The 26,390-nt window shown below is 44.6% G+C and overlaps 1 protein-coding gene across 2 annotated transcripts in view; it reads right to left on the reverse strand.

The window, feature by feature from the left end:
- The window catches only part of INSC (INSC spindle orientation adaptor protein), a 587,592-nt gene that overhangs the window by 449,436 nt on the left and 111,766 nt on the right, over window positions 1–26,390 (reverse strand). For both annotated transcript variants that reach the window (XM_063946474.1, XM_063946475.1), the window contains exon 2: window positions 3,823–3,911. In XM_063946474.1, coding sequence (XP_063802544.1) covers window positions 3,823–3,911 — 89 coding nt within the window. The remainder of the gene's footprint in view (window positions 1–3,822; window positions 3,912–26,390) is intronic.

Raw genomic sequence — 26,390 nt, forward strand, 5'->3', positions numbered from 1 at the left:
TCCTTTGATAGATTCTGAAAGTTTAGTTAATATAGCATGTTCCTGGACAGAGAGATCCCTCTTTGTATTGTACGAAGGGTCTAACAGGAGTCATACAGTGGTGTTTAGTATCCATCGGAAGAATATTTAAAGAGCAATATTCCGGTGTTGGTTTGGAGCGGATTAATCGCTCGTGCGAATAGTTATGGACATAAGAAGTTTATGTCCATTTACTATTATTTACTCTTACTTAGCCATGCGGCGGGAAACCCAGTTTCCCTCCCACCTGAGCTGTTGGAAATCGTCACAGCCCACCTGTATGAATCAACCTATGACCTTTTGTTATAGTGCGAAGCCGAATTCCTGTGTCCAATGAACAATGAGATTGTAGGGACCATTGAATTGTATTGTGTGTGGGGCATAAATAGACAAGCCGATCACATCCAGCTCACTCTTCAACGGTTATCATTGCTGAAAATCGGGAGCTGGATGTCCAGAGGCGCATGCGATCGTTTCCCCTTGTGCGTAAGTGTTTCTCCGCAATCATATTGTTCTTACTGTTATTGTGAGCCATCTCTCTCTCTCTCTCTCTTCTCCTCTTTCTCTCTTATTTTCCCTTAAAACGTAATTGTATTGTATTGTATTTCCTGTGTAGTTATCTGGTTAGGTAGTCTATGTTATATTGTAGTGTATGACTTGTATTGTATTAATTCTTTTGCAAGTATAACATTCATAATATATATATAAGGCGTTGGACCCTAAGCCTAGGTATCTGTGTATTTCTTATAGTGTTAAGTATTCTCAGAGCGTCGGTGACGCTCGAACAGCATTTGAGTTAATAAGGTTATACTGTGTTGCATTTACACTCTATCACTACACTAAGGTCTTACAGCATATTACATAGTTTATGGTTTAGATATAAAGGTTTAACATTGTGAGCGTCAGCGCCGCTGGTGATCTCCTCGTGGTCCCGAGCGTCCGCTACGCTATAGCGAATCATTACGATAGACGGCAGCCAATAGCGTGCCTGCCTGTGATCTCTTGGCCGTGAGCGAACGTGACGCTTGAGCGTCTCGACCACGGCTAAGCGATTGCTACGCAACGAGCGTACCCTTACGGTACTCCATACGTGAATAGCGTACAGTGTTCTTAGACCTCATAAAGGGTTTTATATAAGATAAATATTTAGCTTTATCACCTTGTCCAGCAGTCTTTTAGCCTCCTGAAATGCTAGACTTCTTCTATAGCAGCCGCCTTTCCAGGGTAAATTAGGTCCACCCCATACTCGGATGCCCCCAGGTTTTATGTATGGACAAGGCAACTATTGGAGGCTGGGCAAGAGTAAATTGCAGTATGGTGAGACGTTCACTGACAACACCTAGATACCGCTGCACTACACTCTGGCAGAGAGAAATAACCGAATGCATGTGAGTGCAACAATGCACAGGTTGGAATAATATCTTAACACAATCAATTAGTATATGCAACAATGCACAGAGTGTTAATTAGCAACAAGACTGTATATACATGCAACAATGCACAGGATGGTATAAATAATGAAGAAATGCAAAGGCAAGAATCTGTGTGGCGTTCCACACAAAACCTGAACACAAGGCTAGCTGGATCCAATCTAGAATCAGTCAGACAGGATCTCAGAATCACGGGTGTTTCACAGGCTGACAGGTTCACATTTAGAGCTGGAAACATCACCAGTGTTTTGGGAGTGCACAGGCAGAGACTATAAATGGGCTATTGCCCAATCACGAGCCTGATTAAATAACTAAGTGCAGCTGCCCTGCTGCACGTACTAAGCAACGGGGAATGCTGTCTGCTTTTGGTGTCCCCGTTGCCCAGGAGTGCGGCGGCTCCCATTGCCCAGCGTCTGCCTGTTGCTAGGCCCTGGGCTGTGGTCAGCGGGAGGCGCGGGGTCCCGGCTCCTAAGCAATAACACCTTTTTATACCTAAGCATTGTACTCTTTTTCTAAATAAAGTATTCTTTATTAGTCATTTCCATATATGCTCCAGAACCCAGCCTTTTGAGGAGGCGAATAGACCGCTGAGATTAAGCTATAACTCTACTTGCTAGAAGCAAGGGGTTGTCCAAATAGACTGTGTGGGAAGTTGCATTGCCCAGCCTCCGCAATTGTGTTACAGAGTGAGGGGACTGGTGGCCGCTTTGAGTAATTTCCATCGGGAATGTTAATTAATTGCAGGAATAAGGGTGAAATTGAGGCAACGTAAAATGCTGTCACTATTGACAAATAACATTTCCTAGACTCCTGGCAGTGAAAGAATAAGAGAGATGTCACTGTGAAATACAGGAGTATTGTGACACCCTTAGATCAGGACTGCTTGTGTTAAGACTAATCTCAGCGGCCCACGTTATAAACAGTTTCACTCTACAGTGGAGCACTTTCTCACTGCTCCGCCAACCCTCGTCTGATAATGAGGGTCATTCCGACCCGTTCGCACGCTGCAGCTTGTCGCAGCGGTGCGTACAGGTCGGAACTGTGCATGCATTGTGCACGTGCATCGTTGCCCGGTGACAGCCGTCACCTGGCAGCGACGCCACCAGCGGAAAAAGTGATCGCAGCGGCGATCGCAAGAAGACTGACAGGTGGGAGGCGTTCCGGGGTGCCAACTGACCGTTTTCCAGGTATGGTGAGGCGAACGCAGGGGTGTCCAGGAGTTTGGAGGGCGGATGTCTGACGTCAATATCGGGACCTTCGACGCTGGATCCGTCGCACAGGGTAAGTAAGTCTGACCCTGGTCTTGTTTTGCAGGAAACTTTTTTAGCATAGCAGGGTTGCACAAGCGATCGCAGCCCTGCTATGCTAAAATACACTCCCCCATAGGCGGCGTCTAGTTGATCGCACGAGCAGCAAAAAGTTGCTACGTGCAATCAACTCGGAATGAGGGCCCATGTACATTGCGAAGGTCTAGAACCTCTTACCCGCTGTTCTCATGGTCCGTGGCGACAGGACAGGAGTATAGCCAGTGCTTCAAATTCCTCTTTCAGTTTTCACATCTAATCCTGTAAAACGTTAGAGGTAAGCAGCGCGTGGCGTTGCAGCTTTTATGGAACTACACATTTCAGCATGCCCTGCCCGCTTGCTTTTAAAAGTCATGAGGCATCTTCTTCCTCATCAAAAGATCACAATATTTAATACAGCCAAAATCATTCTTCCACCTATTACCCTGTGCTTAGAACGTTCTCTGTATTTCGTATGTCTTCATTTTACTCTGCCGCATGTTCTCTGTGTGTCTTTCTCAGGGGAGTAATAGTCTGCAGAGCCCACTCTCCCTTGTATCTTTTTGCACGCAGCAGTGTAACAAGGTCACTAACCGTCCATATTATTCTTGATACATGTACAATTCGTGGCAAAAATGTATTTCAATCCTCAGCAAAGTACTTGCTAATTAGCTCCCTCTGACATCACAAAAGAGTGATAAATATGGACGTCTAATTAGTACTGTAAATCAAAGGAGAACTATAGTTCTCCAGTTGTGATGGAACTACAAAACCCAGCAAGCTATGCCCTGAAAGGAAGAGGATTTGCAGAGTCAGCACGAACACCGCTTCCCTTGAGCATTACATTTTTGTTGGCAGAGTCAAGGCTTTATTACTGACTAGAGAAAACCCAGAGAGGCATCACTTGGCGTCCACATTACTTAGAACATGAGTTATGGGTGACAGCCGATGGTCTGTCTGCAAAGACACCCTCCTAAGCATTTTTTTATTTTGTCTTCATAAATGTTATAAGCAAGGACCAGCCACATCAAAGCAAGGAATAGGGGAGAAAATGCTGGGGAAAAGTATAAAAGTATAACTGAAGTTCTTACCGGTGGATGGGCAACGTGTTAAACAGACTTCCATCTGGAAACTCCATTCTCACCGATGCCCAAGAGCTAGCGTACACATCCAAAGCCCTCTAAAAGAAAGAAACATGAACAAACACATTAGCCAAGTGAAAAAGAAAAACAGTATCTTGTAATTCATTCACCAGTCTAGCCCTTCTTCTAGATCTGTATACATATACACAGTTTAGTAAATTGCTTAAAACTTTGGGGGTCATTCCGAGTTGATCACTCGCTAGCTATTTTTTGCAGCGCTGCGATCAGATAGTCGCCGCCTATGGGGGAGTGTATTTTCGCTTTGCAAGTGTGCGATCGCATGTGCAGCCGAGCGATACAAAAACAGTTTGTGCAGTTTCTGAGTAGCTCTGACCTTACTCAGCCGCTGCGATCACTTCAGTCTTTTTGGTGCCGGAATTGACGTCAGACACCCACCCTGCAAACGCTTGGACACGCCTGCGTTTTCCCAAACACTCCCAGAAAACGGTCAGTTGACACCCATAAACGCCTTCTTCCTGTCAACCTCCTTGCGATCGGCTGTGTGAATGGATTCTTCGTTAAATCCATCGCCCAGTGACGATCCGCTTTGTACCCGTACGACGTGCCTGCGCATTGCGGTGCATACGCATGCGCAGTTTTGCCAAGTTTTGACCTGATTGCAGCGCTGCAAAAAAAAGCTAGTGAGCGATAAGGTCGGAACGACCCCCTTTGTCCAAGTAATAGCAGCACTTTTAGTGCAATGTCATTTTAAAGGATTAGGAAAACGCTATAGAGGAAATCCCGTATCGCTTATAAACCGCACAAGATATTCATAACTCTAAATAAAGATGTTTTACTAAATTATTTTATTATTATTTATATTTAGAATTATATATATTTTTTATATATTTCAAATTATTGTCTATTTATTCACAGGACCTGCCAAAGTCTTATACGTATGTGTCTGCATCCCCTATTACCAATTATTCAGCGTTATAGTGACACGTTATCGCTACTGTATAATTCTATATAGTTTGTAAATGCAAGATTAGATTTTATATATAGAATAGTTGTAAATACTTGTTTAGAACGGTCCCTGATTTACGTATGCAGCTGATATTTCTATAATTACATAGTAAACTCTCCCAGATCTGGGTCCTGCCCCTTAGATGCTTCTACAAAGCGAATATACCAGACAGGAGAAATCATCCTTCATCTCCCTGGATAGCACATTATCTAGTCTGAAGAATGCTGCAATCTTACACGAGGAACAAGCCCTGGAGATATTGAGATTGTGAGCAAGAAACAAGCAGGAAATGTTATTAGTTGTGAAGGTCATTAATGGGAGAGCGTTATGAATCTTCAGGCATAAATCTCCGCTTTGCAATTTTTTACCATTCAAATAATTCTTATTTCTTTCACATTCTGGCTCACCGGCATCACAGAGAGTCCCAGATTTACCTCTAAGGGACGCAGCACGGAAAGAGAACACATATTAATATCAGAACGAAGAACAGTAATAAAATCTACAATGTTATTTGCTAATGTCAATCTAGGGAATAGGTTAGAACCATGGGGAATGCACTGGGCTGTCAGACGCTTTTATATGAACACTTAGTATGTGTGTGTTGTGGTCATTACATGGTATCAAGAGCTACTGTAAAAAAGGTCTTATTTGTGGGTGTGGATCATAGGGTCGACCGCACGTAGGGGGCATTCCGAGTTGATCGCTAGCTGCATTCGTTCGCTGTGCAGTGATGAGTCAAAAAATCGGCACTTCTGCGCATGCGTATGTGGCGCAATGCGCACGCGCGACGTACTATTACAACGAACGATGTAGTTTCACACAGGGTCTAGCGAAGCTTTTCAGTCGCACTGCTGGCCGCAGAGTGATTGACATGAAGAGGGCGTTCCTGGGTGTCAACTGGCCGTTTTCAGGGAGTGTTCGTAAAAATGCAGGCGTGGCTGAAAAAACGCAGGCGTGGCTGGGCGAACGCAGGGCATGTACGTGACGTCAAAACAAGAACTGAACAGTCTGAAGTGATCGCAAGCGCTGAGTACGTATTGAGCTACTCTAAAACTGCACAAAAAAAATTGTAGCCGCTCTGCAATCCTTTCGTTCGCACTTCTGCTAAGCTAAAATACACTCCCAGTGGGCGGCGGCATAGCGTTTGCACGGCTGATAAAAACTGCTAGCGAGCGATCAACTCGGAATGACCACCGTAGGTCGACAGTCATTAGGTGGACCACTATTGGCCGACAGTGACTAGGTCGACACCTGAAATAGGTGGACAGTCATTAGGTGGACCACTATTGGCCGACAGTGACTAGGTCGACACCTGAAATAGGTGGACAGTCATTAGGTGGACCACTATTGGCCGACAGTGACTAGGTCGACACCTGAAATAGGTGGACAGTCATTAGGTGTACATGGAAAAAAGTTTGACATGAGTTTTTTGTTTTGGTGTCGTTTTCTTCGTAAAGTGACCGGGAATCCCAATTAGTGCACCGTATCCCCTCGCATTCGGGCAAGGTGCCTCGCTCCGCTACCGCTGCGCTAGGCACAGGTCACTATTCTCAATCGTAGTCCATGTGGATCGTAAAGTATGGAAAAGTTCTAAAAATGAAATAAGAATGTGAAAAACTCATGTCGACCTATAGACCATTTCGACCTAATGCATGTCGACCAATAGTGGGGGAACCTGATGACTGGCGACCTAAGTGTAGTCAACCTAGAGATATGTGATAGTCTAGAGCAGGGGTGTGTCAATTATTTATTAGCTGATAAAGGAGTGCAACCCACTTTCGCTGCTACACATTGGGGGTGATTCCGAGTTGTTCACTCGCTAGCAGATTTTAGCAGCATTGCACACGCTAGGCCGCCGCCCTCTGGGAGTGTATTTTCACTTAGCAGAATTGCGAACGAAAGATTAGCAGAATTGCGAATAAATAATTCTTAGCAGTTTCTGAGTAGCTCCAGACCTACTCACGATTAACGATCAGTTCAGTCAGTTTCGTTCCTGGTTTGATGTCACAAACACGCCCTGCGTTCGGCCAGCCACTCCCTCATTTCTCCAGACACTCACGCGTTTTTCCCTGGCACGCCTGCGTTTTTCCGCAAACGCTGTGAAAATGCTGAGTTTCCGCCCAGAAACACCCACTTCCTGTCAATCACACTCCGATCACTTCAACGATGAAAATTCTTCGTTCTGTCGTGAGTAAAACAACTAAGTTTTGAGCTAAAATACTTAGCGCATGCGCACTGCGTACCATGCGCATGCGCATTTTCGCATTAATCGCTCTGTTGCGAAAATCGGCAACGAGCGAGCAACTCAGAATTACCCCCATTGTTCCATACAGGTTCATGCTATTGTTTGCTATGTGGAGTGCCGGTCAAATGCGTTTCTATATACAGTATGTATTAGATATATATATTGTGATGAATGAGACACCGAACGGTCTGAAGTGGAGTGCCAGAACAGTCGAAAGGAGCCTCGCAAAAAGGAAATGGGATCCGTTCCATATTGTGCGACGACCTGGAAAATGCCTACAGCAGACTTTAGAAACCCCCAGGGAGACAGAAGGAACTATTTTAGCTCCTGTAGTTTGGTTTTATAGAAAACCAGTAAGGGTCCCTGGGGGTGGATGGGAGAAGTGGGCGGGCCCCATCAGTGGCGTAAGTTCGTCCCAATTGCCCGGAGGCAAGTTCATACCAATTGCCCCCCCCCCCTTATATGTAGGTGTGTGTGTGTGTGTGTGTGTGTGTGTGTGTGTGTGTGTGTGTGTGTGTGTGTGTGTGTGTGTGTGTGTGTGTGGAGTGTTCTGAATTTTTTTGTATTTACTGTATATATAGTTTACATACATTTCATTGTCTTTTATTTTTAATCACACATTTCTTAGCAGTCATACCCAGGATTAGAACCCACTGACAGCAGACACTTTACGGATGGAGCTACTTGCTCCAGTACAGGAAGCATGAGAATTGTAACTATGTAAAGTTATGTGTAATTGTCAGAGAAGTAACTTCATATAGTGAAAAAAAAATGGCAGCCATCAATTAATTATTTCAATGGTGTCACAGAATGGGAGGAGAAGAGCCCCCCTTCAGAGCAGGAGCCCGGCGGCAGATGACTCCGTTGCCTGCCAGAGTTCTGCCTCTGGGCCCCATCCACAAAGGTCAGTCCAAGTCATGTGGGTTCTGCAGCCAGAATTGTGCACCTGTAGGATACCTAGAAAGGACTGAAGGTTTCACAGGTGCAGGACCTCTGATGCTGAATAGCGTCCAGAAGCTAGGGCCTGTAAGGGGGGCTAGTGTCAGAGGTCTGGAAGACTGTGTATGCCTGAAGGGACTTCGTTATCAGTGGTTCCTGTCAGGACGCATTTCCACGGAAGCGGGACACTGCACGCACTTGTGACTATAACCAAGGACACTGTCTTGTGTATGTTTCAATATTGTTATTTTATGACAATCCCAACAATACTGTTACAAGTGGTGGCCCGTACGGGGATCGTAAAGTGGGGTGCCAGCCACTTTTCAGCATGGCACTAAACCCCCCCTTCCTCCCCCGACTTAATAAAGCCAAAAAAAAAAAAGTTTATCTTTTTTTACCTTTTATGTCTTAAAGGGGAAATGTCCCAAAAAGTATAATGGTTTTATTTCCTTTCCCAGCCCAAAGAAGCAGGGAATACTGGCCCATAGGGGTTATTTCTTGAAGCCTGCTGTCTTCCGCTACCCATCTAACCTCAATATGGAGGAGCTGTTGCGCATACGGACCACTGCTGTGGTGGCACAGCATAAGACCCAAGAGCAGATGGCGCAGTTGTTGACGGATCAGGCGCCTGAAAATAAGCCAGTCATATTAAATAAAATGACCGCCTCAGATGATCCGGAAGCCTACCTTCTGATATTCGAAAAAAACGCTCAGCGGTTAAAATGGGAGGTAGATACGTGGGCAGACAGGTTAGCACCATATCTGACTGGAATATCGCAACAGGCATATGCTGACTTGTCTATGGAACAAACTGAACACTATGGAGTAGTAAAGGCTGCTATCTTAGCCCGGTTGGGCCTAACCACCGCGAGTAAAGCACAACGCTTCAAGGAGTGGACCTTTCAGTCAGGATACAATTGGCAGAGTCAGCCAAGTATGGCGGCTGTTGGCTACAGCCTGAAGAGAACGGTTCTCACCAGATAGTAGAGATGGTAATTGTGGACCAGTGTATCCGCACCCTGGATCACCACACCCAAAGATGGGTAATCCACGCCGCCCCTCAAAATCTGAAGGCGTTGGCAATCACCCTGGAGAGATATGAGACAGCTGGCCAAATGGATAAAGGCCCTGATCAGAAGTCACTGGCTGGACGGCCAGTGAAGGTAATACCTACGACTCGTTCTCCTGGACTGGTGACATGACTGCGAACACGGTGGTCTTCCCCTACTGTCCCTCCATCTAGAAATAATGGATTCTCTACTGAGTAGAGACCCTCCCCATTATGCTATGAATGTGGTGAACCTGGCCACTACAAACGCATGTGTCCCAGAAGAAGAGAGCCCATGGATTGTAGTGTTGCAAAAGGCACAGAAGAGAACATGGTGTTCTGCTCTATGTTGTCTTCACAAGGGCAAGCCCCTCTGATATGGGAGCCAGTGCAAATTGGAGGACGGAAATTGATGGCCTTGGTAGACTCCGGCAGTGGATTAACATTGGTCGCAGCGGCCGTCGTGCCAAAGAACGTGGAACAACTGCCGGTATCGGCCAACATTCTGTGTGTGCATGGGACTACGGAGAAGTATCCCTGTGTCATACTACCTATCACTGTACAAGGCCAAATTTATTACGTTGCAGTGGCAGTTGGACCTAGACTGCCCTATCCGTTAATCCTGGGACGGGATTTTCCAGGCTTTAGTAAGCTTCTTGCTCCAACAGAGGACAAATCTGATGACCCACCAAAGCACTCTCGTACTGCATCATCTGAGGTGGTTGCTGTCGGTGAAGGTGGTGATGAGCAGATTTCCCAAAGGAAGTTCCAGAGCACCCAGTTTCTCTTCCAGAGTGGGCCCAAAACTTGCAGCAAGTGGACCTGGAGAACTTTGTAAGGGATCAACAGAATGATGCCGCTATTGATAATATAAAGGACAAGGTAGATGAGGTCAACGGGAGGGTAAATATTCCCTACCCGCCTGACGGGACTCCTTATTTCTTTTTGAGGAAAAACTTACTATATCGGGTAATAGTCAACCAAGGGAGTAAACTAGAGCAGCTATTAGTACCCCGAAAACATGTACCGCAGTGGTGTCCAACCACTCCAAAACCGCACTTCCGTGCTCCATTGATACCTATACCTATTGTACAGGTACCCTTTGAGAGGATAGCAATGGACTTAGTGGGTCCACTGGAAAAAAACGAAAAAAGGAAACCAGCATGTCTTAGTAATTCTCGATTATGCAACACGGTACCCTGAAGCCATACCTCTTCGTAACACAAAAACTGCAACCATTGCTAAGGACCTACTGTTGTTATGTACCAGGGTTTGCTTCCCTAAAGAGATCCTTACTGACCAGGGCACTCCGTTTATGTCCCAAATTCTCAAAGAGTTGTGCCAGAAACTGGAAATCAAAAGGATGCATACCTCAGTCTACCACCCGCAAATGGATGGTCTGGTGGAACGGTTCAATAGAACCGTGAAGACTATGATAAGACGAGCTGTGAGTGAAAATGGGCGAGAATAGGACGAAGTACTGCCTTTCCTAATGTTTGCCATTCGAGAAGTCCCACAGGCCTCCACAGGGTTCAGCCCGTTTGAGCTACTCTTCGGGAGACAGCCTAGAGGTGTACTGGATGTGATAAAGGAAAGTTGGGAAAGACAACACCCAGAAGAACCCAGTTTGATACAATTTGTAGCCTGGCTCTACGAGAGACTTCACATGATTGCTCCTATCGTCCAGGAAAATCTAGTTGAAGCCCAAACCCGCCAGAAATGATATTATGATGCTACTGCGAAAGCGAGGTAGTTCCACCCAGGGGATAAGGTACTAGTCCTGGTTCCAACTCTGGAGAGTAAGTTGTATGTTCATTGGCATGGACCATATGAAATCTTAGAGGCTGTGGGTCCAGTTAATTACCAGGTCAAACAACCTGGAAGAAGACACCCAGAACAGATCTATCACGCCAACTTACACAAACCTTGGTTAGAAGAGGAATCCACGTCGACTGTGGCTGCTTCTCGACCAGAGGTGGCCGAAGTGCCTGTAGGAGAAACACTAACTCGACAACAGGTAGCGGAGGCGAGAGCTCTGGTTGCTCAGAATCATGATGTTTTCTCATCCAATTTGTACGTTAGCAGGGAAAGGGATACTACTGCACTAGCATGTTATAGAAAAGTTCCAAATTAGAACAAAAAGAAACCCCTAGTTATATTCTATATGAGATATTTGAATTATATAGGGGGTGCTGCCACTGAATATATTGTTGCCAATATATAGTTATGCACAAAAAGAAACAGAGAAGGATTGGACTTGAAGTGGCGCACTTGAACATTAAATTGATACATAAAATAAAACTTTTATTAGAGTATATTTGTTAAAAAGACCTGTAGCTGTGAAATATTAAAACCAAAAACATATAAATTGACAAAACAAAGTGTGATATGTGTGAATAAAAACACACACTGTGCTAACTGTGTAGTGCTACACATATATAATATATTATAGGTACTATGACCCTTGAATCAAATTATATGTGTTGTTAGGCTGAGTGCCCAATGGCGCTTTGAAGTCATTGATAGGCTTACTGAGGGTACTGTAAAGTGCAATATTCCAATAGAAAGCTCCCCTTCAGTTTGGGCGCTGTGACCCCTCACTTATGTGCAATCATATGCTTGTACAGCTATGAGTCAGTGTTTATCCTCACTAGTGATCTCAATGTAATTGGCTGTTCTCAATCAGTTTACAGCAGGTAATATCTGAAGTCAGTGTCACTTTAAGTGAATAATCTGTTTGGGCGCTATGACCCCTCACTTATATGCATTCATATGCTTAATGCTTATACAGCTATGAATCCGTGTTTCTCCTCACTAGTGATCTCAATGTAATTGGCTGTTCTTAATCAATTTACAGCAGATAATAACTGAAGTCAGTGTCACTTTAAGTGAATGATAATTGATGTTCACTTATATGCTTATACAGCTATAGATCAGTGCTTCTCCTCACTAGTGATCTCAAGATAATTAGCTGTTCTCAGTCGATTTACAGCAGGTAATTAATAAAGTCAATATCACTTTAAGTGAGTAATCACAATGGTAATTAGTGATATTGTTAATGAGAGACACTGTAATGTCCAAGAATGCATATAAACTGACAGTTTTCCACAATATTCACTACTATTATAGTGGAATATAGATCATAGCTGTGAGGCTCAGGGTTTAGTGAGCTGTTTGAGTATTGCACTAATGCCGTACACTGGAACACTCCATCAGCTGTTAATAGCAGTATATCCTAACTAGCTGTTTTGTACTTATCAGCTGTGTGATGGAAACCTATATATCAAATAAACAGCATTTCTCAATGTAATTAGCTGTTCTCAATCAATTTACAGCAGGTAATAACTGAAGTCAGTATCCCTTTAAGTGAATAATCTGTTTGGGCGCTATGACCCCTCACTTATATGCATTCATATGCTTATACAGCTATGAATCCGTGTTTCTCCTCACTAGTGATCTCAATATAATTGGCTGTTCTTAATCAATTTACAGCAGGTAATACCTGAAGTCAGTGTCACTTTAAGTGAATGATAATTGATGTTCACTTATATGCTTATACAGCTATAGATCAGTGCTTCTCCCCACTAGTGATCTCAATATAATTAGCTGTTCTCAGTCAATTTACAGCAGGTAATTAATAAAGTCAATATCACTTTAAGTGAGTAATCACAATGTTCATTAGTGATATTGTTAATGAGAGACACTGTAATGTCCAAAAATGCATATAAACTGACAGTTTTCCACAATATTCACTACTATTATAGTAGAATATAGATCATAGCTGTAAGGCACAGGGTTTAGTGAGCTGTTTGAGTATTACACTAATGTCGTACACTGGAACACTCCATCAGCTGTTAATAGCAGTATATCCTAACTAGCTGTTTTGTAATTATCAGCTGTGTGATGGAAACCTATATATCAAATAAACAGCATTTAACCTGAGTAGCACATAAACACTGCTAAATAATTGTTCTATACTTATAAAGTAACAAGCAGTGCTGTAGAGATGTCTCAGCTGCTACATTAAGCAGTGTATCTTAGTCTTGCTACAATGTTGCTAGTACATGCAGCTTGCTGAGTCATATGGCTCTGAAAAAACTTAACTGTGAAACACGTGTCGGCGAGTCACACTGTGCTGCTGTGTATAATAACAATGTGCTAAATGTATTGTGTTGTTAGTAATAGAGCGAGATCTATACTAAAGCTGAGCTGGCTATTGTGAAGCCTCATGACACTGATGGAGCTCACAAGCTTTCCTGCACTGAGAGGATTATTTAACCACATAGAAAACTACTTTTGCCACAGCAGATGGACTATTCCAGTAAAAGATGCTTCCGGTTGGGCTCCATGGAGCACCTGCCACGTTCCAACAAGCCATGGACCGATTATTGAAACCACACCAGGGATATGCGGCTGCATATCTCGATGACATAGTCATCTTTACAAATACGTGGGATACCCACCTGGAAAAAGTGCAGGCAGTCCTAACCTCTCTAAGGGAACATGGTTTAACTGCCAACACAGCTAAATGCAAGTTGGCACTGACTGAGGCCAATGACCTTTGGTACGTGATAGGTCAAGGTGAAGTCAGACCCCAAGGAAGTAAAGTGGAAGCCGTGAGAACGTGGCCTAAACCTACCACCAAAAAGAAAGTGAGAACATTTCGGGGACTGGTCGGGTACTATATGCGCTTCATAGAAAACTTTCCTGCTCGAGCCTTACCCCTTACGGAACTCCTAAAGAAGAGTCAACCTGAGAAAGTGGCGTGGACAAAAGCTGTGGAAGAAGCCTGGGAAGATCTTAGAACAGCTTTGTGTTCTACCCCAGTTCTGGTAGCTCCGGACTTCAAGAAGACGTTCATATTACAGACAGATGCATCAACATCGGGACTAGGAGACGTTCTGTCACAGGAAATAAATGGAGAAGAGAAACCGCTCCTTTACTTAAGCAGAAAGTTAGTACCCAGGGAAACAAGATATGCCATTGTCGAGTTGGAGTGTCTCACCATTAAATGGGCAGTTGAGTCTCTACGTTTTACCTTCTTGGCCGAGAATTCATTCTGGTAACAGACCATGCTCCGCTTCGTTGGATGCAACTGAATAAGGAAGTCAATGCTAAAGTAACACGTTGGTTTTTGGCACTTCAACAGTTCAAGTTCAAGGTAGAACATAGACCTGGAACCCGTCACAAAAATGCTGACGCTTTGTCCAGGCGCTACTAGACCGTAAAGCCCCTGGAAGGAAAAGTCGCTTTCCCTAGTAAGGAAAAGCGTAGGGGGAGGGTATGTGATGAGAGAGACACCGGACGGTCTGAAGTGGAGTGCCAGACCAGTCGAAAGGAGCCTCGCAAAATGGAAATGGTATCCGTTCCATATATTTATTTGCCTACAGCAGACTTTAGAAAACCCCAGGGAGACGGCAAGAACTATTTTATCTCCTGTAGTTTGGTTTTGTAGAAAACCAGTAAGGGTGCCTGGGGGTGGATGGGAGAAGAGGGCGGGCCCCATCCACAAAGGTCAGTCCAGGTCATGTGGGTTCTGCAATCCGGATGGCTGAGTAATTGTGCACCTGTAGGATACCTAGAAAGGGCTGAAGGTTTCACAGGTGCAGGACCGCTGATGTTGACTTGCAGCCAGAAGCTAGGGCCTGTAAGAAGGGCTAGTGCCAGGCGTCTGGAACACTGTGTATGCCTGAAGGGACTTCGGTATCAGTGGTTCCTGTCAGGACGCATTTCCACAGAAGCGGGACGCTGCACGCACTGGTGACTATAACCAAGGACACTGTCTTGTGTATGTTTATTTGTAGTGCTGATGGCAAAAAGCTTTACACTGCTTGATTAATTGTTTTGGTAGACTGTCTGCTGGGTCTATAACAACCAGGTGGCTGTGTGATGTTAAACAGCCAGGGAGATTGTTGTTACTCCAAGTTGTGGTGTGAGCAACCTGGTTTTGTTTTATGTAGAAAAGAACCTATGATTTAGTAAAACTGTTTTGTTTGTTTTCACTATGGCCCTCATTCCGAGTTGTTCGCTCGTTCTTTTTCATCGCATCGCAGTGAAAATCCGCTTAGTACGCATGCGCAATGTTCGCACTGCGACTGCGCCAAGTAACTTTACTATGAAGAAAGTATTTTTACTCACGGCTTTTTCTTCGCTCCGGCGATCGTAATGTGATTGACAGGAAATGGGTGTTACTGGGCGGATACACGGCGTTTCAGGGGCGTGTGGCTGAAAACGCTACCGTTTCCGGAAAAAACGCAGGAGTGGCCGGGGAAACGGTGGGAGTGCCTGGGCGAACGCTGGGTGTGTTTGTGACGTCAACCAGGAACGACAAGCACTGAAATGATCGCACAGGCAGAGTAAGTCTGGAGCTACTCTGAAACTGCTAACTCGTTTGTAATCGCAATATTGCGCGTACGTCGGTCGCAATTTTAAGAAGCTAAGATTCACTCCCAGTAGGCGGCGGCTTAGCGTGTGTAACTCTGCTACATTCGCCTTGCGAGCGAACAACTCGGAATGAGGGCCTATATACCTTGGTGTCAGTATTGTTATTTTATGACAATCCCAACAAAAGTGGTGGCCCGTACGGGGATCGTAAAGTGGGGTACCAGCCGCACTAACCCCGACCTAATAAAGCCTAAAAAAAAAAAAAAAAACTGTTTTTTTTTTTTTACCTTTTATGTCTTAAAGGGGAAATATCCCATAAAGTATAAAGGTTTTATTTCCTTTCCCAGCCTAAAGAAGCAGGGAATACTGGCCCAGAGGGGTTATTTCTTGAAGCCTGCTGTCTTCCGCTACCCATCTAACCTCAATATGGAGGAGCTGTTGCGTACACTTTTGATGGATCAGGCGCCTGAAAATAAGCCAGTCATATTAAATATATATGTGTGTGTGTGTGTGTGTGTGTGTGTGTGTGTGTGTGTGTGTATGTATGTATATATATATATATATATATATATATATATATATCAGCTAATAAATAATTGACACCCCCTGCCTCTAGGCTATCACATACAGTAGGGCCTGTCAAAAAGCCAGGTAACCTAGAAGTATCTTTTTGGAGTTTATAAGGTAACTGGTGCACCCAGAGGAAACCCACACATACACTGGGAGAACATACAAACTCCAAACAGAATGGGCAAACGTAGCACATGATCTCAGCGCTGCGAGGCAGTGATGCTAACCAGCACACCACCGTAATGCCAACTTTACTAATAGTCATGCTACTCTTCCCCGCCAATGCTTACCACTACGAACTTCCACCAATAGCTGAACATCCACCGAGTGATAGTGAAAGTCACATCTCCCATGCAGATCACTATTTAATGAAAGGGGGTGGTGGAAACAATGGTCTTTGATATGACGCTAACACGTTTACACAGTGCACCCCTGAAGATTCTTCCCCAACTTCTACACTTGCGGAATCATTCCACAGGGGGCGCAGCTCACAAGCTTCCAACCTATAGTAGAAGGCATTTGCTACAAGTACGCACTGTGCTTTGTAATGACGTCCAATATATGCTCCCTACATCTCCAACCTCCTTTCCCTTCATACTCCCTCCCGCCCCCTACGGTCGACCAATGACCGTTGCCTCTCCACCACCCTGTATGGTTTGATAATATGGGGATGGTGTAAAATTGCACTTACATTTCAGAAAATGAGTGAAGGCATGTATCTCACTCAATAGTGAGTAATTTCCAGGATAAGAATAATTCTGTCCCTCTTCTGAAGACCCGCACGTGGAACGCAGGCGCACAGAGGGAATCGTGGTTACTTCCGGGTTCTGGTTGTTTCGCGGCCAGGATCGGAAGTATTTTTGGTTGAATCTTTGGCAGTTTGTTTGGACTTGAAAGGGATGGTCTGCTTTATGATATAAGCAGGTGAAATTGTGTGTTTAATTATGGTTCACTATGAAATTTACATAACTTCCGGTGGATATGACATCTCCAGACCGATTCTTTTATGAAATAAGTGCGGGAAACCATGCTGGAAGGAAGGGGAGGAGTATCAATTAGACATAGTATATTAGGATGCTTAGGATGGATTGACAGCATGCTTCTGAGGAAGAACCTTTTAGGGTTCGAAACGCGTTAAGCTGCTGTCTATATTCTGTGGACCCGGGGTTGTCTTGAGGAGGCTGGTTCTCTATCACTGCACGTGCACTTTTTCCATCTGTGAGGATAACCTGCTGCTTGAATTTTAACTCCTGGACCTAGATGTTGGGTAGATATGCCTGTATTTGTTTGTTATAATATTACCCAATAGAGATCCATCTTCAGAAGAGGGACAGAATTATTCTTATCCTGGAAATTACTCACTATTGAGTGAGATACATGCCTTCACTCATTTTCTGAAATGTAAGTGCAATTTTACACCATCCCCATATTATCAAACCATACAGGATTACACTATTATTGTCTCTTTCCTTTTTGGGTATATTCCGAATAACTGCCAAAGGAATCTATCTGGAAGGATTAAAAGAACCAAGAATCCTGGGGACTGTTTGTATTACCCAAAGAGACATCTGAAGGAAAATTACATCCACTTTGGTGGAATTGACTGACTCCCTTCTGTGTATATGTAACCTCATATAACGCTTATTGAAGTCTCTATTTTGTTCTTTCTACATTTGCTTGAAGTTAGGTGTTACTTCTGAGAGGCTTTTTGTGCTGTTTGTGTGGGGTGTAGTGTGCCTATTCATATATCATCAGCCACTGTCTCCACCACCCTGGTCACTGCTTCCCATGCCCGTGTTCAAGACTATGCCCATGCTGCACCCCTTCAGTGGAACGCGCTCCCCCGCTCCATTAGACTCTCCCCGACCCTGCAAAGCTTCAAACGGGCACTAAAAACCCACCTTTTCATCAAAGCGTACCCTCCCGATGCATAACCCAGTCCTGAAGCCATGCCTCCACCCCCCTGCCTCATGCCGTGACCATCTCTGCTTTGCTTGCATACTGCCATCAGGCTACCTCCCGCTTGCCTGCACCTCTTGTCATCTGTCTGTTGCCCCTCCCCTCTAGATTGTTAGCTCTTCAGAGCAGGGCCCTCTTTCCTCTTGTTATCTAAGCCCTCGTCTCGACACATTTCACTTGCAGCTCTCTCCTACTCAGCGACCATCTTTACCGCTTTTTCTCCTGCTGGTAAAGGCAATCTCTATCTATGGCCGCCAGCCCCTAGTAGTACGAGGATCACTCCCTCACTACTTACATCTTAGCTGTATTATGTATGAGAATTGTGGTGCTCCTTGTTACCTGTACTCTATTTCTGTTATTTATTTACTGTAATGCAATGTTATGTCCCCTGTACTGTCCTTTGTACGGCGCTGCAAAACACATGAGGCGCCTTATAAATAAAATGTAATAATAATAATATCACTGAGATAACACGTAGCAATGCTGAGCATGATGTAAATCACCCATACATATTGGGATGCTTCATGTGATGGCTCATTGCCATTTGGGGGCATTTGTAAGTCCCACAATGCTGTTCCTCATTGCCACATGACAGTAGGAGTTTGACAAGGCTTCAACCATTGCTGACCAGTGAATTCCACAAACTCCAGAGCTGGAACGCAGAGAATTTCACAGGTTGTCGCAAACTGTCAAGATGCAGGAAAATGCCTCCCAACCACGCCGCAAATCACGACAAGCGTCCACGCGATGGCGGGACTGTCCTCTCAAATTGGGACTGTTACATGTAAATCCATACGCTCCACCGTAGATAGGTGCATGGCGACACAAAGCAGTTTCGAACCTTCAGAAGTCAAGAATGCAACGAGATGTGAAACAGCGGCGGCATTTGTGAGCCCTGTGTGACATCAGCCGAAGTATGGCAGACTTACAGCTCGTCTCCTCACTGCTAAACCGTGATACAAACAAATGACACAGGAGCTGACAATCCAAATGTTTTAATGAATAATTAATTTCGGTTAACACAAGGGAAATGGATCATGACAAAACTTCAGGCACCCAAAAGTCTTGACTGTCAAGAACCCTTTTAGATAAATGGAAAGGCCGCTTACATTTGCAAATACAAACTGTCCCAAACAAATATTATGGGTTATTGTAATGAGGCGCAGAGAGCTTTTGTGGTCGGGGAAGCAGGGAACACTCTGGATAAAAGAAAAACTGGCAGAAACTCGGAGACTGTTCTACGCAATTGGCTGAGACTTCCATCGCAGCGATCACTGCAATAAACGGTCTGATAATGAAAACAGAATGTAAATCAGAGACTAGGAACCTGAGAACAGATTCAGACGCTGATTTCAGTTTTACATTCAGACGAGCTGCGTTTCTCAGCCAGGGAACACAACAGAGGAAATAACACGTCCGTAGGAAGTCTACCCATTCCATGTGTCTGAGTGATAAGTACAGAACACCAGGGACAAAGTGGTGACGCTGCATGTTGGCTGCACGGTGTTACATGTGGGTGGGCTCCACGTTTACCGCAAAAGAATAAATATTATTTACTCTGGAACCCTGTACTTTATAAGCGTTTTCTTTTTTTTTTGCTGAATACACAGAAATGTTTACAGCAACCAAACTCTGAAGTGCAGATGTCTTAAAATTCTTAAACAGTCTATTTTAATCTGGCATCTATATCCTGGAAAATACTGTAGCATATACAGTTACAGCTGCAGTCGCACACAGAATATAGGGGGTGATTCAGAGTTGGTTGCAAACCAAAAAAGCACACCAATGGGCAAAACCATGTTGCACTGCAGGTGGGGCAGATGTAACATGTGCAGAGAGAGTTAGATTTGGGTGTGGTGTGTTCAAAAATAAATCTACATTGCAGTGTAAAAATAAAGCAGCCAGTATTTACCTTGCACAGAAACAATATAACCCACCCAAATCTAACTCTCTCTGCACGTGCTCATACTCCCGCCCAGCCACGCCTGCGTTTTTGCAAACACTCCCTGAAAACGGTCAGTTGACAGTGACACCCAGAAACGCCTCCTTCTTGTCAATCTTCTTGTGGCCGTCAGTGCGACTGAAAACTTCGCTACAACCTGTGCACAACCACAACGGGCTTTGTACCCTTACGACACGTGTGCGCATTGCGGCCCATACGCATGCGCAGAAATGCTGATTTTTAGCCTGATCACTGTGCTACGAACAACGGCAGCTAGCGATCAACTCAGAATGACCCCCTATAAGCGGCCCTCCAGCAGAGACATCCGGACAGAATACCAAACAGTCAGGGACACGTACAAAGACAGCACAGCGGCACCGTGTGACTCACAAGTAAATGTCAGAGATGTAGTAACGCCAATAGATGTCAAATTATGTATTTGGGGCAATTTTCCCATCACTAGACACAAGAAATCCATTATAACTAGTGATGAGCAAGTTCGGTTCCTCGGAATCCGAACCCCCCCGAACTTCACCCATTTTACACGGTTCCGAGGCAGACTCTGATCTTCCCGCCTTGCTCGGTTAACCCGAGCGCGCCCGAACGTCATCATCCCGCTGTCGGATTCTCGCGAGATTCATATTCTATATAAGGAGCCGTACGTCGCCGCCATTTTCACCCCTCCATTGGAGATGATAGGGAGAGGACGTGCAGCGTTCTCTCAGTTTCTGTGCTCAGTGTGCTTGCAAATATCTGTGCTCAGTGTGCTGCAAATATCTGTGCTCAGTGTGCTGCAAATATCTGTGCTCAGTGTGCTGCAAATATCTGTGCTCAGTGTGCTGAAAATATCTACATTCTCTGCCTGAAAAACGCTCCATATCTGTGCTGCATTGTAGTATATAGTAGGAGGACAGTGCAGAATTTTGCTGACCAGTGACCACCTGTATTATATCAGTACTGTACAGTAGTCCACTGCTCTACCTACCTCTGTGTCGTCAAGTATACTATCCATCCATACCTGTGGTGCATTTTAGTTGTGCACAGTATATATAGTAGGAGGACAGTGCAGAATTTTGCTGACTACCAGTATATCATATATAGCAATATGGTACAGTAGGCCACTGCTCTACCTACCTCTGTGTCGTCAAGTATACTATCCATCCATACCTGTGGTGCATTTTAGATGTGTGCAGTATATATAGTAGGAGGACAGTGCAGAATTTTGCTGACCACCAGTATATAATATATAGCAGTACGGTACAGTAGTCCACTGCTCTACCTACCTCTGTGTCGTCAAGTATACTATCCATCCATACCTGTGGTGCATTTTAGTTGTGCGCAGTATATATAGTAGGAGGACAGTGCAGAATTTTGCTGACCACCAGTATATAATATATAGCAGTACGGTACAGTAGGCCACTGCTCTACCTACCTCTGTGTCATCAAGTATAATATCCATCCACACCTGTGGTGCATTTTAGTTGTGCACAGTATATATAGTAGGAGGACAGTGCAGAATTTTGCTGACCACCAGTATATAATAAATAGCAGTACGGTACAGTAGTCCACTGCTCTACCTACCTCTGTGTCATCAAGTATACTATCCATCCATACCTGTGGTGCATTATAGTTGTGTGCAGTATATATAGTAGGAGGACAGTGCAGAATTTTGCTGACCACCAGTATATAATAAATAGCAGTACGGTACAGTAGTCCACTGCTCTACCTACCTCTGTGTCGTCAAGTATACTATCCATCCATACCTGTGGTGCATTTTAGTTGTGCACAGTATATATAGTAGGAGGACAGTGCAGAATTTTGCTGACCACCAGTATATCATATATAGCAATATGGTACAGTAGGCCACTGCTCTACCTACCTCTGTGTCGTCAAGTATACTATCCATCCATACCTGTGGTGCATTTTAGTTGTGTGCAGTATATATAGTAGGAGGACAGTGCAGAATTTTGCTGACCACCAGTATATAATATATAGCAGTACGGTACAGTAGTCCACTGCTCTACCTACCTCTGTGTCGTCAAGTATACTATCCATCCATACCTGTGGTGCATTTTAGTTGTGTGCAGTATATATAGTAGGAGGACAGTGCAGAATTTTGCTGACCACCAGTATATAATATATAGCAGTACGGTACAGTAGGCCACTGCTCTACCTACCTCTGTGTCATCAAGTATAATATCCATCCACACCTGTGGTGCATTTTAGTTGTGCACAGTATATATAGTAGGAGGACAGTGCAGAATTTTGCTGACCACCAGTATATAATAAATAGCAGTACGGTACAGTAGTCCACTGCTCTACCTACCTCTGTGTCATCAAGTATACTATCCATCCATACCTGTGGTGCATTATAGTTGTGTGCAGTATATATAGTAGGAGGACAGTGCAGAATTTTGCTGACCACCAGTATATAATAAATAGCAGTACGGTACAGTAGTCCACTGCTCTACCTACCTCTGTGTTGTCAAGTATACTATCCATCCATACCTGTGGTGCATTTTAGTTGTGCACAGTATATATAGTAGGAGGACAGTGCAGAATTTTGCTGACCACCAGTATATCATATATAGCAATATGGTACAGTAGGCCACTGCTCTACCTACCTCTGTGTCGTCAAGTATACTATCCATCCATACCTGTGGTGCATTTTAGTTGTGTGCAGTATATATAGTAGGAGGACAGTGCAGAATTTTGCTGACCACCAGTATATAATATATAGCAGTACGGTACAGTAGGCCACTGCTCTACCTACCTCTGTGTCGTCAAGTATACTATCCATCCATACCTGTGGTGCATTTTAGTTGTGCGCAGTATATATAGTAGGAGGACAGTGCAGAATTTTGCTGACCACCAGTATATAATATATAGCAGTACGGTACAGTAGGCCACTGCTCTACCTACCTCTGTGTCGTCAAGTATACTATCCATCCATACCTGTGGTGCATTTTAGTTGTGTGCAGTATATATAGTAGGAGGACAGTGCAGAATTTTGCTGACCACCAGTATATAATATATAGCAGTACGGTACAGTAGGCCACTGCTCTACCTACCTCTGTGTCGTCAAGTATACTATCCATCCATACCTGTGGTGCATTTTAGTTGTGCGCAGTATATATAGTAGGAGGACAGTGCAGAATTTTGCTGACCACCAGTATGTAATATATAGCAGTACGGTACAGTAGGCTACTGCTCTACCTACCTCTGTGTCATCAAGTATACTATCCATCCATACCTGTGGTGCATTTTAGTTGTGCGCAGTATATATAGTAGGAGGACAGTGCAGAATTTTGCTGACCACCAGTATAACTATATATATAGCAGTACGGTACAGTAGTCCACTGCTCTACCTACCTCTGTGTCGTCAAGTATACTATCCATCCATACCTGTGGTGCATTTTAGTTGTGCGCAGTATATATAGTAGGAGGACAGTGCAGAATTTTGCTGACCATCAGTATATAATATATAGCAGTACGGAACAGTAGGCCACTGCTCTACCTACCTCTGTGTCGTCAAGTATACTATCAATCCATACCTTTGGTGCATTTTAGTTGTGCGCAGTATATATAGTAGGAGGACAGTGCAGAATTTTGCTGACCACCAGTATATAATATATAGCAGTACGGTACAGTAGGCCACTGCTCTACCTACCTCTGTGTCGTCAAGTATACTATCCATCCATACCTGTGGTGCATTTTAGTTGTGCGCAGTATATATAGTAGGAGGACAGTGCAGAATTTTGCTGATCACCAGTATATAATATATAGCAGTACGGTACAGTAGTCCACTGCTCTACCTCTGTGTCGTCAAGTATACTACAAAAGTTCAGTAAAATGACCCAAAAATCAAAATTAAAAGCGTCTGATGAGAAGTGTAAACTTGCCAATATGCCATTTACGACACGGAGTGGCAAGGAACGGCTGAGGCCCTGGCCTATGTTCATGGCTAGTGGTTCAGATTCACATGAGGATGGAAGCACTCATCCTCTCGCTAGAAAACTGCAGTGCCACTCCTAGATGGGCCAGGTGTTTGTGTCGGCCACTTGGGTCGCTTAGCTTAGCCATCCAGCGACCTTGGTGCACCTCTTTTTTTCTTTGCATCATGTGCTGTTTGGGGACTATTTTTTAAATCTGCCATCCTGTCTGACACTGCAGTGCCACTCCTAGATGGGCCAGATGTTTGTGTCGGCCACTTGGGTCGCTTAGCTTAGTCACACAGCTACCTGTTATGCACACCAGTGCCAGCAGGAATGTACTGGTGTCTGAACGGAGAGGGATGCAAAACAAATAAACTCACAGACAGACTGGGGAATATGACATTACATACATAGAAGGTGATAGGGTAACAAAATAAACACAAAGTGAACAGAGAAGCCCAAAGGCTAAGAAACTTGGTGTCTCCCTAGTATTAGGAATGCTCAGATGGAAAGAAGCGAGATGTTGTGATTTAATACGTAGAGAACCCGAAATGCTGTTGCTAAGGGAAACAGCAAAACCCTAAAGGGTTACCAACGGGTGTGGCAGTAAACTCCTTGGTCAGAGATGGAATAATAGACACAAGGAGAGTCTCCACAATCCTAGTCCTCACTTGCAGTGCACTGGTTCAGCTTACCGCCACTAAACTGACACCTGAACACCTTGCACAGTGAGAAAGGATTTTGGCAGGCAAGTCTGAGAATACAGCCGCAAACCTGCTAGGTTCACAGAGTAGCAAAAGAACCCCAGCAGGTTAAACGACTGACTCCAGTCTTACTGCTAGGTCTGGATTGGCAGAGTGTAATACCAAATCCCAAGGCCTATTTGCAGTAAGCAACAAACAAATACAAAGTTTACACAGTACTAGCTAGCTTTCAGGAACTGACCAACCAACAAAGATTCAGCAGCATCTGCCTAACCTGAGAAGAGGGTTTATATAGCAGGTGCTGTCCACGCCCCACTCAGACCTCACAGACTGTGAGCACAAAAACCAGCACCGGATCCCCTGTCGTGCACAGAGCCTGTAACCACTACACAGCAAAAGACCCGAACCGGAGTATCAGCTACGCTCAGGTTACTCCGCTAGCACTTGTCTCCTGGTTGCCATGACGACGTGGCAGCACAGAGCAGGAGACCCTAACACTACCTCATTGCACCTCTTTTTTTCTTTGCATCATGTGCTGTTTGGGGACTATTTTTTAAATCTGCCATCCTGTCTGACACTGCAGTGCCACTCCTAGATGGGCCAGGTGTTTGTGTCGGCCACTTGGGTTGCTTAGCTTAGTCACACAGCGACCTTGGTGCACCTCTTTTTTTCTTTGCATCATGTGCTGTTTGGGGACTATTTTTTAAATCTGCCATCCTGTCTGACACTGCAGTGCCACTCCTAGATGGGCCAGGTGTTTGTGTCGGCCACTTGGGTCGCTTAGCTTAGTCACACAGCTACCTCATTGCACCTCTTTTTTTCTTTGCATCATGTGCTGTTTGGGGACTATTTTTTAAATCTGCCATCCTGTCTGACACTGCAGTGCCACTCCCAGATGGTCCAGGTGTTTGTGTCGGCCACTTGGGTCGCTTAGTTTAGTCACACAGCGACCTTGGTGCACCTCTTTTTTTTCTTTGCATCATGTGCTGTTTGGGGACTATTTTTTAAATCGGCCATCCTGTCTGACACTGCAGTGCCACTCCTAGATGGGCCAGGTGTTTGTGTCGGCCACTTGGGTCGCTTAGCTTAGTCATCCAGCGACCTCGGTGCACATTTTAGGACTAAAAATAATATTGTGAGGTGTGAGGTGTTCAGAATAGACTGGAAATGAGTGGAAATTATAGTTATTGAGGTTAATAATACTATGGGATCAAAATGACCCCCAAATTCTATGGGGTCGATTCTATTCGGCAACTTAAGAATAGCGCCGGGAATTAGCTCCTGACGCTATTCAATTCAGCTGCTAGTGACCCGCAATTGTCGGGAATTCTTCTCTCATCCCCGGGGGATGAGAGAAGAAACCCGACAAAAGTGCTGCCTCGCGGCCGGCGCGAGGCTGATTCTGTCGGGAATCAGCATCGCCGCGGGTAGTTAAGTCGGAGAATGCCCGTTCTCCCGACAAAACTACCTGTTAAGTCAGCGAGAACGGGACATCGCCGACTTAACTGGAGCTGAATTGAATAGCGTCGGGAGCTAATTCCCGGCGCTATTCTTAAGTTGCCGAATAGAATCGACCCCTATGATTTAAGCTGTTTTTGAGGAGGTTTTGTAAAAAAACACCCGAATCCAAAACACACCCGAATCCGACAAAACATTTTCAGGGAGAAGTTTTGTCAAAACGCGTCCGAATCCAAAACACGGCCGCGGAACCGAATCCAAAACACAAAACGCGAAAAATTTCCGGTGCACATCACTAATTATAACAGAGGGTGTCAGAGTTCCTGCTGCAGTACACAGCTTTCACCAGATGGGGGAGCTAAGCAA

Source organism: Pseudophryne corroboree, chromosome 11 (assembly GCF_028390025.1).
Source record: "Pseudophryne corroboree isolate aPseCor3 chromosome 11, aPseCor3.hap2, whole genome shotgun sequence".
In the NCBI taxonomy this organism is placed as follows: domain Eukaryota; kingdom Metazoa; phylum Chordata; class Amphibia; order Anura; family Myobatrachidae; genus Pseudophryne; species Pseudophryne corroboree.